At 41.3% G+C, this 16408-nt stretch overlaps 1 protein-coding gene across 1 annotated transcript in view; it reads right to left on the bottom strand.

Annotated features, from left to right (window-relative positions):
- Window positions 1-538: 538 nt before the first annotated feature.
- Window positions 539-16408, bottom strand: part of SUCNR1 (succinate receptor 1) — a 29160-nt gene continuing 13290 nt past the window's right edge. Inside the window, exon 2 of the mRNA XM_075200554.1 lies at window positions 539-2966. Within this exon, the coding sequence (XP_075056655.1) occupies window positions 1977-2966 (990 nt within the window). The 3' untranslated portion in view covers window positions 539-1976. The remainder of the gene's footprint in view (window positions 2967-16408) is intronic.

The raw sequence follows: 16408 nt of genomic DNA, 5'->3' as shown, positions 1-16408 counted from the left end.
CTGCCGGCGTTACCCCAATCAGAATGACGTACCTGGTTAGCACTTCTGCCTCACAGCACTGGGGTCATGAGTTTGATTCCTGACTGTGGCCTTATCTGTGAGGAGTTTGTATGTTCTCCCCGTGTTTGCGTGGGTTTCCTCCGGGTGCTCCGATTTCCTCCCACACTCCAAAAACATACTGGTAGGTTAATTGGCTGTTATTAAATTGACCTTAGTGTGTATCTCTGTCTGTGTGTGTGTATGTATTAGGGAATTTAGACTGTAAGCTCCAATGGGGCAGGGACTGATGTGAATGAGTTCTCTGTACAGCGCTGCGGAATTAGTGGCGCTATATAAATAGCTGATGATGATGATGATGATGAATGTCACCATAACAGAACATATATGGTCTGATCCATCAAGGAACGCAAAGTAAAAGCAATTTCAATGTTTTAAAGATGCACGTCTCCATTTGAATACAAGTATAAGTACTCTCTGGCTATATGGCTATATGCAGACAGACAGAACACACTGCAGGACATGTTCCATCAGAAAAGTCCCATCAGAATGCATGTAGGAAAACATATTAAATACATCAACAACTCTAAACACTTTAATCATTAATAAAAATACTTTTAAAAAAGTTATATATTTGTTTTACATATAATACATTTATCAGGATAAGTTTAATGCCTACTGTACATAAAAATGCATTTTACAGTTGCTCTTAATTGCAAACATATGTTCTGGCATACATACATGGCCGTTATCGCTATCAATCGGTACCTACACCTGTCCTGTAACTTGTGCAAGTGATACAGCTAAAAATCACGTACCTCAGAGATGCCCGGAGTTTGAATCGGACAAATGTGTGTGTGCTTGACCTTAGCACTCTCTTACTGTACAATGCCTCCGTGCATACACACCATCCCTCCCCTGTCCCGCCCTTCAAATCGTAGGCCGTCAGAAGTGCCATTTGCATTTGAACTTGAATTGCATGCACTTGCGCTCACTGGCATAGAGTTCATTTCTGAGCATTCGCAGAGCAATTTCACTCAAAATACAGCACACAATGGGACTTACGTTGATGATTCAGGTCCATAATGTGTGTGTTGTATACAGTATATAAAGTATGTATCTACAAAGGTTTTAATCTTTGTGCTTTTTTTTTACTATTGTTTAATAGTACATATGTTGTACATATATGCATATGTTTGCAAAAGATATCCAATTATGAATAAACACTATGCCAGTACTTCACTCTATTTGACAAGCTGAACACGATACAACCCTAGTTTACCATGGGCAAAATAAAAATCCTGCTTTAAAGACATTTGTCCACCACTAAAGCAGCAGTATAGCATTCCTGGAAGAAATCAGAGATATGAAATATGCTATTAATTACCTCTCAAGCCCTAATTGAACGGATGTCTTAAGATAGGGATATCTTTAAAAGTTGTGCAGAACAAAGCAGAGTAAGAAAGGATAATGTTTACTTTATATATTTGTAATTTTAGTAATTTGCACTTGGAACAACTAAAATTGATATAAAAATGTTTGTGTTTTCTTACCACTACCTTACTCGTATATAAAAATAATAATGTATACTGGAATTTTGTAAAATGTAAAAATAAAAGGGTTACTGGTAAGGGGAAAAGAAACATTTTTTAGCAACCAATGAAATGGTTAGAAATAAACTATGTTTTGATTGTGTTTATTGTTCTGATGCTCTTACCATGCAAATACCACGTTTGATGATTTATAAAACATTCTAAGTACAGCGGAAGTAAAAGTGCTTTTTGCAGGGTATGAAAACATACTACGCTGCCTGAAATAGCTTTCATATTTATTTATAACTTCTTACAGTCACTTCATGTTTTAGTCAGCAGGAAAACCCCTACAACAAATAGATTTAACACAATACATATCTGTTTAACTAAAAAAAACTAAGTATGGCCTAAAAATTAATATAACATACAGTAGATACATACTTTTTGCTAAGAATATGTTGTATAATTTCCTGATTTGTTGCAGTCAGATTTGAAGTTATTGACACAGCGACATTTTATTGCTTTAAAGAAGTACCGTATCTTGGTTAGCATCATCTCCCTGAAATTGTCCCCCATAAGAAAATAAAACACAGGGTTTATCACACTATTTAAGAATGCAATAGGTCTAGTAATGATATATATGGCATTGATGGCAATCTTTGAGTGATCACTCATCTTCAATGACTCGATACGTGATGCTATCCTCACATTTCTCATGATGTGATATGGAGTAAATATTACAAAAAAGACAACAACAGCAACATACACTAAAGTGAGCGGTTTCTCAAGAGAAAATGATGTTGTAAGCTGCTCGTTCCTGTTTCTCAGGAAACGAACCATTTTCATGTAAAACACACACATAGTACAGAGAGGGATAAGAAAGCCAGTGACAGTAAGACAGACACTGTAAATTAGACTGTGTGTGGCCTTTCCGGAACTTCCATAGCTCAGACACTCGCTGTTATTGCGCAGTTCTATAAAGAACATAATTGGTGCTATTTCTAACATGACCACAATCCAGATGGCAATAGATATTAAAACACATACAATTTTCTTCTGCATAATATGGTCTCTGAATGGGTACGTAATAATCAGGTATCGATCAATACTGATGAAAGTGAGAAAGAGGATGCTGCTATACAGGTTGGCATGAAGTAAGTACCGATTGCCATAGCACAAGGACTCTTCAAATATCCATCGACCACTGGCGTAGCTTTTAATCAGTAGAGGTAGGGTGCAGAGAAAAGCAAAGTCTGATAAACACAAATTGAACAGGTATATGCTTCCACTTGTCCACTTCTTCATGCAAAAAATATAGCCGAACATCACAACACCATTGCAAATGATACCGAATATAAACTCCAGTGAGTACACAGTGGATAGATAGTATTTTTCCAGCAGGCAATCAATTGTTGAATTATTGGGTTCTTCGAAAGCCTAGGGGGATTTTAAAAGAAAATGCAAATTATGATCAGATTAATCATATGCCAAATGCACATCAGAAATAATAAACACAAAACAAATCTTTTTACTTGAGTGTGATGCAATGAGAGCTACACTATTTGGGCAGCCTTTTCTTAAAGAGGTTCTTATGTAGATTAAATGAAAGCATGGCATCCGTGACAGAGATTACTCCTTGGGGTATATTTCCTAAACTGCAGGTTTGAAAAAGTGGAGATTTGGCCTATAGCAACCAATTAGATTATAGCTGCCATTTTGTAGAATGTACTAAATAAATGATAGCTAAAATCTGATTGGTTGCTATAGGCAACATCTCCATTTTTGCACACCTGCAGTTTAGTAAATATACCCCCTGGTCTAGTGTTATTTTGTCAGGCAGGAGACAAGGGGATTACAAGCATCAGGGAGATACTGACGTCTTGGTGGTTAAGATAGTATGGGCTCTGTCCAAGGTCGTCAGAAGCATAGGATACAGAGTTCCATGTGGCAGCAAAGGGGACCTTGGACCTAGAGTGAAATATACATGGTTAATGCACCCTAAATCTTGCTGTACAGTGAGCAGCCATTTCATTTTTATCCTACTGAGGGAAAAGTAATGTATACTATATACAGTACAGGCAATTACATCAGATTGATTAAGATGTGAGTAATGATTTGAAAGTGATATCCATACAAACACATTTCTTTTACAAGAACAGTAGGGCATTGGAAGATACTCATCATGACTCCTGCAACCAATGTGAAATTCCTTCACATAGCAACTTGTCATGTGCCAAGAGTACTACAATGTACATAAATCTGAATTGCAAGTAGCCTAATTAATTTAATTTTAACAGTTGGCTAAAACTTTTCATGCTCAATAATCAAAGTGGTCAGTAATACTACTTTTGTAGTCAGACCAGTAGTCTCAATGAATGGTATTGCAGGGAGGGTAGTGCACATAATTTACAAGTCAGTACACACTACCTGGAAGAAAAAGTTCACAGTACCCTTCAAAAATGCAGAAAGTGATGTATATTCAAATGCTATCAGATATATGGAATTATATATTACTCAATATTTCCTGGTCTAGCTGCAAAGTCTAAAAATGAAACCTGATATTCTGAAAAAGGGAAATTATTATACTGGCACTGCCCTATTTATAAAAATTAGTCTCGTATTTTCCTGTCATACTGTACGCCAAAGTTTACAATTACAGTTTAGAAATTAACACTAAATTATTATATGGAGTTTACATGCTGACTACACAAACTAGGATAATTCCTTGCTCTGAAAATCCCAAGGAGTAAATAGACAGAATAGAAAGGCAATCTTCCCCTGTTTAATGATAATTCGTGCACATGAGTTGAAATTAGACTTGTCATTTTACCTGTATATCTACAGTATATATGTATATACTGTTTAAATACTGTAGAGCAGTGGTTCCCAAACTTTTGCAGTTCGCGGCACTGTTACAGTCTCCATAATTTTTTTCAAGGCACCCCTCCAAAATAATTATCAAGCAGTCCCGTTTTATAAGCAGTCAAAAAAACGTAAAAAGTATATAGGTCAGGACAGAGATACTTATTTAGTTGTATGCAAAAATAATTAGGGATGAGCGCACTCGGATTTATGAAATCCGAGCCCACCCGAACGTTGCGGATCCGAGTCGGATCCGAGACAGATCCGGGTATTGGCGCCAAATTCAAATCTGAAACTGAGGCTCTGACTCATAATCCCGTTGTCGGATCTCGCGATACTCGGATCCTATAAATTCCCCGCTAGTCGCCGCCATCTTCACTCGGGCATTGATCAGGGTAGAGGGAGGGTGTGTTAGGTGGTCCTCTGTCCTGGTAGATCTCGTGCTGTGCTGTTTAGTTCTGTGCTGTGCTGTTTAGTTCTGTGCTGTGCTGTGCTGTGCTGTGCTGTGCTGTGTTCTGCAGTATCAGTCCAGTGGTGCTGTGTGCTGTGCTCTGTCCTTCTGAGGTCAGTGGTGCTGCTGGGTCCTGTGCTGTGTCCTGTTCAGTCCAGTGGTGCTGTGTCCTGTGCTCTGTGCTTCTAAGGGCATAGTTATTTCCCCAATATTCCCCTGTGTTTAAAAAAATAAAAAAAAGTTTTTTAAAAAAATACCAAAAACTACTTTAATTTTTTTTAATTACCACAAAATTTGCACAACCAATCCTGCAGTATAAGCCCATTGGTACTGCAATATTACCAAGTTCACACATTCAGCAGTAAAAGTCCAGTGGTACTGCAATATTACAAAGTTTACACATTCTGCAGTATCAGTCCAGTGGTGCTGTGTCCTGTGCTCTGTACTGCTGAGTTCCGTAGTGCTGCTGGGTCCTGTGCCGTGTCCTGTTCAGTCCAGTGGTGCTGTGTCCTGTGCTCTGTGCTTCTAAGGGCATAGTTATTTCCCCATTATTTCCAAGTTTTTAAAAAATAAAAAAAAAGTAAAAAAAAATAAAAAATTAAAAATAAAATAAAAATATATAATAATTATAACCAAATTTGCAAAACCAATCCAGCAGTATAAGTCCATTGGTACTGCAATATTACAAAGGTCACACATTCTGCAGTATCAGTCCAGTGGTGCTGTGTCCTGTGCTCTGTCCTGCTGAGTTCCGTAGTGCTGCTGGGTCCTGTGCCGTGTCCTGTTCAGTCCAGTGGTGCTGTGTCCTGTGCTCTGTGCTTCTAAGGGCATAGTTATTTCCCCATTATTCCCAAGTTTTTAAAAAATAAAAAAAAAGTAAAAAAAAATAAAAAATTAAAAATTAAAAAAAAAATATATAATTATAACCAAATTTGCAAAACCAATCCAGCAGTATAAGTCCATTGGTACTGCAATATTACCAAGTTCACACATTCTGCAGTATCTTGTGCTACATATAATGGAGACCAAAAATTTGGAGGATAAAGTAGGGAAAGATCAAGACCCACTTCCTCCTAATGCTGAAGCTGCTGCCACTAGTCATGACATAGACGATGAAATGCCATCAACGTCGTCTTCCAAACCCGATGCCCAATCTCGTAGTACCGGGCATGTAAAATCCAAAAAGCCCAAGTTAAGAAAAAGTAGCAAAAAGAGAAACTTAAAATCATCTGAGGAGAAACGTAAATTTGCAATATGCCATTTACGACACGGAGTGGCAAGGAACGGCTTAGGCCCTGGCCCGTGTTCATGACTAGTGGTTCAGCTTCACCCACGGATCTTAGCCCTCCTCCTCCTCCCCCCCCCTACAAAAAATTGAAGAGAGTTATGCTGTCAGCAACAAAACAGCAAACAACTCTGCCTTCTAAAGAGAAATTATCACAAATCCACAAGGCGAGTCCAAGGATGTTGGTGGTTGTCAAGCCTGACCTTCCCATCACTGTACGGGAAGAGGTGGCTCGGGAGGAGGCTATTGATGATGTAGCTGGCGCTGTGGAGGAACTTGATGATGAGGATGGTGATGTGGTTATTGTAAATGAGGCACCAGGGGGGGAAACAGCTGATGTCCATGGGATGAAAAAGCCCATCGTCATGCCTGGTCAGAAGACCAAAAAATGCACCTCTTCGGTCTGGAGTTATTTTTATCCAAATCCAGACAACCAATGTATGGCCATATGTAGCTTATGTAAAGCTCAAATAAGCAGGGGTAAGGATCTTGCCCACCTAGGAACATCCTCCCTTATACGTCACCTGAATAACCTTCATAGTTCAGTGGTTAGTTCAGGAACTGGGGCTAGGACCCTCATCGGTACAGGGACACCTAAATCCCGTGGTCCAGTTGGATACACACCAGCAACACCCTCCTCGTCAACTTCCTCCACAATCTCCATCAGATTCAGTCCTGCAGCCCAAGTCAGCAGCCAGACTGAGTCCTCCTCAATACGGGATTCATCCGAGGAATCCTGCAGCGGTACGCCTACTACTGCCACTGCTGCTGTTGCTGCTGTTAGTCGGTCATCTTCCCAGAGGGGAAGTCGTAAGACCGCTAAGTCTTTCACAAAACAATTGACCGTCCAACAGTCGTTTGCCATGACCACAAAATACGATAGTAGTCACCCTATTGCAAAGCGTATAACTGCGGCTGTAACTGCAATGTTGGTGTTAGACGTGCGCCCGGTGTCCGCCATCAGTGGAGTGGGATTTAGAGGGTTGATGGAGGTATTGTGTCCCCGGTACCAAATCCCGTCGAGATTCCACTTCACTAGGCAGGCGATACCAAAAATGTACAGAGAAGTACGATCAAGTGTCCTCAGTGCTCTTAAAAATGCGGTTATACCCACTGTCCACTTAACCACGGACATGTGGACAAGTGGTTCTGGGCAAACAAAGGACTATATGACTGTGACAGCCCACTGGGTAGATGCATCCCCTTCCGCAGCAACAGCAACAGCTGCATCAGTAGCAGCATCTACAAAATGGCTGCTCATGCAAAGGCAGGCAACATTGTGTATTACAGGCTTTAATAAGAGGCACAACGCTGACAACATATTAGAGAAAATGAGGGAAATTATCTCCCAGTGGCTTACCCCACTTAGACTCTCATGGGGATTTGTGGTGTCAGACAATGCCAGTAACATTGTGCGGGCATTAAATATGGGCAATTTCCAGCACGTCCCATGTTTTGCCCACACCATTAATTTGGTGGTGCAGCATTACCTCAAGAGTGACAGGGGTGTGCAGGAGATGCTTGCGGTGGCGCGCAAAATTGCTGGACACTTTCGGCATTCAGCCAGTGCCTACCGCAGACTAGAGGCACATCAAAAAAGCATGAACCTGCCCTGCCATCACCTCAAACAAGAGGTTGTGACGCGCTGGAACTCCACCCTCTATATGCTGCAGAGGATGGAGGAGCAGCAAAAGGCCATTCAGGCCTACACAGCCACCTACGACATAGGCAAAGGAGTGGGGATGCGCCTCAGTCAAGCGCAGTGGAGACTGATTTCCGTGTTGTGCAAGGTTCTGCAGCCATTTGAACTTGCCACACGAGAAGTCAGTTCCGACACTGCCAGCTTGAGTCAGGTCATTCCCCTGATCAGGCTGTTGCAGAAGCAGCTGGAGAAAGTGAGGGAGGAGCTGGTAAGCCATTGCGATTACACCAAGCATGTAGCTCTTGTGGATGTAGCCCTTCGTACTTTTTGCCAGGATCCGAGGGTGGTCACTCTTTTAAAGTCAGAGGAATACATTCTGGCCACCGTGCTCGATCCTCGGTTTAAAGCGTATGTTGTGTCTCTGTTTCCGGCGGACACAAGTCTACAGCGGTGCAAAGACCTGCTGGTCAGGAGATTGTCCTCTGAAGAGGACCGTGACATGCCAACAGCTCCACCCTCATTTTCTTCCACATCTATGGCTGCGAGGAAAAAGCTCAGTTTTCCCAAAAGAGGCACTGGCGGGGATGCTGATAACATCTGGTCCGGACTGAAGGACCTGCCAACCATTGCAGACATGTCTACTCTCGCTGCATTGGATGCTGTCACAATAGAAAAAATTGTGGATGATTACTTTGCTGACACCATCCAAGTAGACATGTCAGACAATCCATATTGTTACTGGCAGGAAAAAAAGGCAGTTTGGAAGCCCCTGTACAAACTGGCTCTATTTTACCTGAGTTGTCCCCCCTCCAGTGTGTACTCGGAAAGAGTTTTTAGTGCAGCGGGGAACCTGGTCAGTGAGCGGCAAAGGAGGTTGCTTCCTCACAACGTTGAAAAAATGATGTTTATAAAAATGAATAATCAATTCCTCAATGAAGTACAGCACTGCCCTCCAGATACTACAGAGGGACCTGTGGTTGTGGAGTCCAGCGGGGACGAATTGATAATGTGTGATGAGGAGGAAGTACACACTGTAGGGGGAGAGGAATCAGAGGTTGAGGATGAGGACGACATCTTGCCGCAGTAGAGCCTGTTTAGTCTGTACAGGGAGAGATGAATAGCTTTTTTGGTGTGGGGGCCCAAACAAACCAATCATTTCAGCCAAAGTTGTTTGGTAGGCCCTGTCGCTGAAATGATTGGTTTGTTAAAGTGTGCATGTCCTATTTCAACAACATAAGGGTGGGTGTGAGGGCCCAAGGACAATTCCATCTTGGAACTTTTTTTTTTGCATTATATGACCAATCAACAGTCGTTTGCCATGTTCAAAAAGTAAAACCAAATTTAAAAAAATTCAAGAAATTAAACCAAAAGTAAAATGCTGTGTCATAATTTAAAACAAGAGGTATTGACGTGCTCTAAAACTACTGTATTGTTGTTTATATTTTATAAACACTACACTTGAAAGCTTGAGTCTTTCAATAAAAAAGTAACTGTCCATTGCACGAATATTTGCAACAGGGACAATTTTAGGGTTAAGAAAGTCAACTAATAACACTTCGACGCTGTCTGTCTTTATAAACACTACACTTGGAAGTTGGAGGAGGTATTGTGGCCCCGGCACCAAATTTACTACCGGGGCCACTCCACTGTGCAGTCCATATTTAGGTGTATCAGATATTAAACAACGGTGACAGTTGATGCCCAATTTTTTAATTATATTGTGGCCTCGGTACCAAATTGTGTACCGGGGCCACCACACTACGCAGTCCAGATACTTGTTTGGTGGAATTCAGACCAGTTGAGGGTTTTATTATTATATTGTGGGGACCACTCTATCTATACCACACTACAACTCTATACCACTCTATTTAATACTTTAATTCTATTTAATACTTTAATTCTATTTCATACTTTAATTCTATTTAATACTTTAATTCTATTTCATACTTTAATTCTATTTAATACTTTAATTCTATTACTAATTACCATAAAGAGGAACTGCCGCTTCTATTTAATACTTTAATTCTATTAGTAGTTACCATAAAGAGGAACAAAATAAACCAATTTTACCAAAAGTATAATATGACTTAGACTTACAAACACTACACTTGAAAGATGGTGCCTTTAAATGAAAAAGTCAGTCTTCATTGCACGACTATGTGCAACAGGGACAGTTTTTTGGTTTACAAAGTTAACCAATAACACTTCGACCCTGTCTGTCTTTAACATACTTGATGGGATCTCAATGACGAATTGTCTGTACCATGTTTGGAGGAGGTATTGTGGCCCCGGTATCAAATTGGGTACCGGGGCCACCCCACTACGCAGTCCAGATACTTGTTTGGTGGAATTCTGACACGTGGAGGGTGTATTTATTTTATTGTGGCCCCGGTATCAAATTGGGTACCGGGGCCACCCCACTACGCAGTCCAGATACTTGTTTGGTGGAATTCTGACACGTGGAGGGTTTTTTAATTATATTGTGGCCTCGGTACCAAATTGTGTACCGGGGCCACCACACTACGCAGTCAAGATAGATAGATGCGTATCATAGATAAAGTACATTCAGTGGTGTGGGGCAAATTGAAAAATATTCAAAATGCACTGACATTATCAAAAACAAGAGGTTGTCACACGCTAAAACTCCAACATGTATATGATGGAGAGGATGGAGGAGCAGCCGTATGTGTAGTGTAATGCAGACCTGTTGAAGGTTTTTTATATATTTTATTGTGGTGCCCAGTGCCCACTCCTCTAGGCAGTCCAGGTACATTTATTGGTGCGATTCATAAAAGTTCAAGGTTTTTAATATATTGTGGTGACCCACTCCTCTACGCAGTCCAGGTACATTTATTGGTGCGATTCATAAAAGTTCAGGGTTTTTAATATATTGTGGTGACCCACTCCTCTACGCAGTCCAGGTACATTTATTGGTGCGATTCATAAAAGTTCAGGGTTTTTAATATATTGTGGTGACCCACTCCTCTACGCAGTCCAGGTACATTTATTGGTGCGAATCAAACAAGTTGATGGTTTTCTTATTATATATATTGTGGTGACCCACTCCTCTACGCAGTCCAGGTACATTTATTGGTGCGATTCATAAAAGTTCAGGGTTTTTAATATATTGTGGTGACCCACTCTTCTACGCAGTCCAGGTACATTTATTGGTGCGATTCATAAAAGTTCAGGGTTTTTAATATATTGTGGTGACCCACTCCTCTACGCAGTCCAGGTACATTTATTGGTGCGATTCATAAAAGTTCAGGGTTTTTAATATATTGTGGTGACCCACTCCTCTACGCAGTCCAGGTACATTTATTGGTGCGAATCAAACAAGTTGATAGTTTTCTTATTATATATATTGTGGTGACCCACTCCTCTACGCAGTCCAGGTACATTTATTGGTGCGATTCATAAAAGTTCAGGGTTTTTAATATATATTGTGGTGACCCACTCCTCTAGGCAGTCCAGGTACATTTATTGGTGCGAATCATAAAAGTTCAGGGTTTTTAATATATATTGTGGTGACCCACTCCTCTACGCAGTCCAGGTACATTTATTGGTGCGATTCATAAAAGTTCAGGGTTTTTAATATATATTGTGGTGACCCACTCCTCTACGCAGTCCAGGTACATTTATTGGTGCGAATCATAAAAGTTCAGGGTTTTTAATATATATTGTGGTGACCCACTCCTCTTCGCAGTCCAGAAAGATACCTTGTTGCAACGTTTTGGACTAATAACTATATTGTGAGGTGTTCAGAATACACTGTAAATTAGTGGAAATGCTTGTTATTGAATGTTATTGAGGTTAATAATAGCCTAGGAGTGAAAATAAGCCCAAAAACTTGATTTTTAAACTTTTTATGTTTTTTTCAAAAAAAATCCGAATCCAAAACCTTAAATCCGAACCGAGACCTTTCGTCAAGTGTTTTGCGAGACAAATCCGAACCCCAAAAATAACGGAAATCCGGATCCAAAACACAAAACACGAGACCTCAAAAGTCGCCGGTGCACATCCCTAAAAATAATACACATAAATCCAAGGGAAGGCGCTCTGGATCCAGTGAACAGAGCTGATAGAGCATGGGGTGTATAAACAGTTGAATTCTGCCCTAATACTACGTCCTCGCTCTTTTTTTTACCAAAAGAGTAGTTGCTGCTACACTTCTGAGACATGTAGGGAGTGATCTTGCCACAGTGTCCAGTGGTGCACTGTAGTATGCTATCGGTCTGCTAGCGTCACCATGTTTCTGTGTGAGGACACCTGCTGCACAACCATCAGCTTCCATACAGTATAGCTCAAAAGGCTTTTCATAATCAGGTATTCCCAGTGCAGGTGCTCTAGTCAGACTATCTTTAAGATTAAAGAACGCTTGCTCTGACTCTTCTGTGTGTACGACAAGTTCTGGTTTTGAGGAAGAGACTAGCTCCTGCAATGGTAATGCCAAAATAGAAAAACCTGGGATCCAGGATCTACAGTTTCCACACATCCCCAGGAAGGTACGAATCTGCTTCTGGCTCTGCGGCAGAGTCATGTGTTGTATAGCCTCAATCCTGTCAGTTGTCAGGTGTCTTAGCCCCTTGGTGAGGCAGTGCCCTAAGTATTTTACCTTAGCCTGACATGGCTGTAATTTATCCTTTGCCACTTTGTACCCTGTTTTTGAGAGATGGAGCAACAACAATTTAGTATCATGTAAACATGACATAAAAGAATCAGAGCACAGCAACAAATCGTCCACGTATTGAATTAGAACAGACCCATTGCTGGGTTGAAAGGATTGTAAACATTCATGTAAGGCTTAGGAAAAAATACTGGGGCTGTAAATGAACCCCTGGGAAAGTCTGGTCTATGTATATTGCACTCCCCGGTAGGAGAATTCAAAAAGGTATTGGCAGTCAGGGTAAAGAGGGACTGAGAAGAATGCAGAACATAAATCAATGACAATAAAATAACTAGCAGATGGTGGAATCTGCATGAGGATGACAGCTGGATTCGGCACTACGGGGAATTGGCTCTCAACAACTTTATTAATTCCCCTTAAGTCCTGGACTAATCTATAGCCCCTCCCCCCACTCTTCTTCACAGGGAAAATGGGACTATTTGCTGTGCTGGATGTAGAAATTAAAATCCCTTGTTGCAACAGCCTATCAACAGGATATCCCCCTAATTCCACCTCCGGTTTTAATGGATACTGTGGGATTTTTGGAGCTATCCTACCAATTTTTAGATTTACCATCACAGGAGCTACATTTGCCATTAATCCAGTGTCTTGTCCATCTCGGGTCCATAGGGACCCCGGTATTTCCAACAACATCCCCTTTACTTGAGATGGACTTTGTTCTGTAACGGTAGAGTGCAACATCAACCTTTGAGGGGTGTCCAAAATATCCTGTACCTCATGCACGACCTTCTCTGGTATATCTAGGAATACACATTCTGGGGTACAGTATATGACACATCCCATTTTACATAACAAGTCTCTTCCCAGCAAGTTAGTAGGAGCTGCTGCAGCCAAGAGAAACGAATGCTTGGTATGCAGGGGCCCGATAGTAACTTCTGTGGGTTTAGTTAAAGGATAATGTAACACTCTTCCCGTTACCCCCATAGCTGGAATAGTTTTACTGGTCACCTGTAGATTGAAAGGAGAGGTTATCACAGATCTGGCCGCCCCTGTATCTACAAGAAAAGTTTGTTTCCTACCAGCTATGTCAACTATCATTGTTGGTTCTTCTCTCAGACTCTCAGTTAACCTCAGTGGCTGTAGACTACAGGTATGACCTGACCCCTAGCGCTGACTATCGCTTTCCCGCACAGCATTTGCTGCTATTACATGCCCGAGTAGATGTGAGTCTTCTAGTCTATGTGAATTCCTCCTTGGAGGATATCTTTGTGACCCTCCATTAGAATTGTATCTTCCCTTTCTACAATCTTTCCTCATATGTCCTTCTTCCTTGCAATTGAAACACCTGATTATCTTATGTTTCTTGTTATGTGGGTTGTATGCTGGTGGTCGTGTATGCATTCCCTCTAGAGCCTGTATACTTACCGTCATTAACCTATCACTTTTCTCTTCTCTCTTCCTAAAAATATTTTTGACGTGTTCCACGGCAATCTCACTAAGAGAATCTACCATGCTACCCCTCCAACCAGGTGTTGAGGTCTGTACCCTTGTCTTTAGGTTTTCCTTTAAACCATCCATCTGTACCGTTACAGCTACTTCCCTATGATGTGGATTCTCCTTTATATCTGATATCCCAGTAAACTGCGTCATTGATGCAAGAGCTCTAGCAAAGTAGTCCGCTGCAGTTTCACTATCTTTCTGCTTAATGGTGAAAATTTTACTCCAATTTACTACTACTGGAAAAAAGATGGCTAAATGTGAGACAATTTGTTCCATATTCTCTTGATTAATCTCATCGGTCAAGGTGTCATTTTCCTCCAAGGAACAATCTTTAATAAATTTTTGTATGTCAGTATTGGGAGGAAGACACGCTTTCAACTCTACACACCAATCCTTATTGGTTGGTTCGTGTGCATTTCCTAAGTCTTTAACAAACTTCTGACACTTAGCCAACTCTTTTCTAGGATCTGGGAATTCAGTCATAATGGAACGTAATTCTGATCTAGTCCAGGGACAATGCATTGTAACATTTCTTACAGGAACTACACCATCCTTATCCGCCTTCCTATTGGGAACTGATATTGTGCGGACTGGATATGCACCCACCGGTTCACTATCTTCAGGATTATCTACAGGAGTAACTACTTCAGTATTTTGGATGTTATTCCTCCTAGTGGTCACACTACTCTCACCTATCTCAGCCTTTCCATACTTACGCTGGACCTCTAGCATATTAACAGCATGGGCAATGGCTGAAATTACAGTGGGTTCATCCTCTTCTTCAGAAACACTTGCTTTAAACTGACTTAAAACAGGATATAACTTAGCAATTTCTCTTTTTTCAGTTTTAATAACGGCTGTACTTACCTCTCCCGCCACACAAGGTGGCGGGGGCGCGCTTGCGCTGCGTTCGCCACGCTTCTCAACGGCTACTTCCGTTGTGCGCACGCTTTTCGCCACTCCTACTTCCGCTGTGCACGCCCTTCCATGCCACGTGTTGCCTTCCATTTGCCACAATTTCAAACAATCATTATGTTTATTTCTCACTTTCGTTGACTTAATCAACCACACTTTATCTTTTACGTTATTTAGTACCTCTGCATTAAAACTCCCTATTGTTGGGAAAGGCCTAACACAATCCTTGGTCATCTTGACCCACGTGTCGCAATACGCAGTTGCGTATGCACCATACATTTTACACATGAGAAACCTCGCTGAACCAATAGGCCCTTCCTTAGGCAGTACCTCGGCCATCTGTAGCGTCTGCTTAGCACCCATGCTGAACAATAGAGTTCCAGAAATATCACAATATCCTGCCACTACTTTCAACACTCTGCCACCCGCAATCTACCGCTAGAGATATTTTACTGGCATGTGGACGTATTTGCTACAAGCTGCGTCCACTCGCTTCCTCTCGTCTTAAACAAGGAGCTCTAATACTGAAATATCAATACGGACTAAAGGGTTATCAGCTCCTCGATTACCCCTGACTCTCCAACAAAATCTGCTGAGTCTATTACAACTGGCAGCATCCCGTAAAGTCAATTACCGGCCTTACCAACATAATTCCTCCCCGTGCTCCCAAGTCGCAATCACGGCTTTCCATGCTGCGCGGTCCGATCGCAACGCTTAAGGATACTAGTTATCGGTAAACGATGCGATTACTCTTGGGTGCACGTCACGAAAACTTGCTTTGTTTCCGCCACCAGTATACCTGCCTTGTATACCGTATACCAGTTGGGCCCCTGCATCGTCAAACAGCAACTGACACTCTATTCAACAATAGATCAAACCTCAGTGTATTTAAAGTCACAAAATCACACAACATACACCTTTTCTGAGCAGAAAATCAACGTTCCCAACAATAGTAATAATGTTCCAGAGGTTTAAACAAGTGATTGTACTATGCATGTATAACAACTATCAAAACGATTGTTTAACCACGTGGCAAAGCTACCGGAAGTTCACATACGCTAGGCAGGAAGTACACATACGCTAGGCAATACAGTATATTAAAACGCAATATGACAATAAAAGAAACAGTTTTCTCTTTTGTCCCTAGATTCCAGTTAGCGCACCTTCAGATTATGCAAAACGGACATTCGGTTTCACAACACAGAGTAAAAATCAGGTTTTGAACACATTGCGTTCTTACCTGTATATGACGCGTCTCCACCCTTTGTTGCGGAACCGAAATCCGTTGGTCTTGCATATCGTCCGGCAACGAAACCTCCGCCGTGAGCCCCCAAATTGTTAAGAGCGTTTTGTCGCTATCCAATAACGATTGTCGAATCTCAATTTGTGTTTCCAACGCACAAATATTTATTCTCAAAAAGTAGCAGAATATATTCAAGCGAAATAATAATAAGTACAGCCGTTACTTATCGCAGGCGCTCTGGATCCAGTGAACAGTCATTCAGGTCTGAAGTCTGTGGTCAAGATGACTGAACACTAGATGAGAGCTACTGCTTATATGCAAACAGAGATACAGTAAAACAATGCAGATGGTGTG

Source organism: Mixophyes fleayi, chromosome 3 (assembly GCF_038048845.1).
Source record: "Mixophyes fleayi isolate aMixFle1 chromosome 3, aMixFle1.hap1, whole genome shotgun sequence".
NCBI lineage: Eukaryota > Metazoa > Chordata > Amphibia > Anura > Limnodynastidae > Mixophyes > Mixophyes fleayi.
This window is presented reverse-complemented; position numbering and strand designations above follow the sequence as displayed.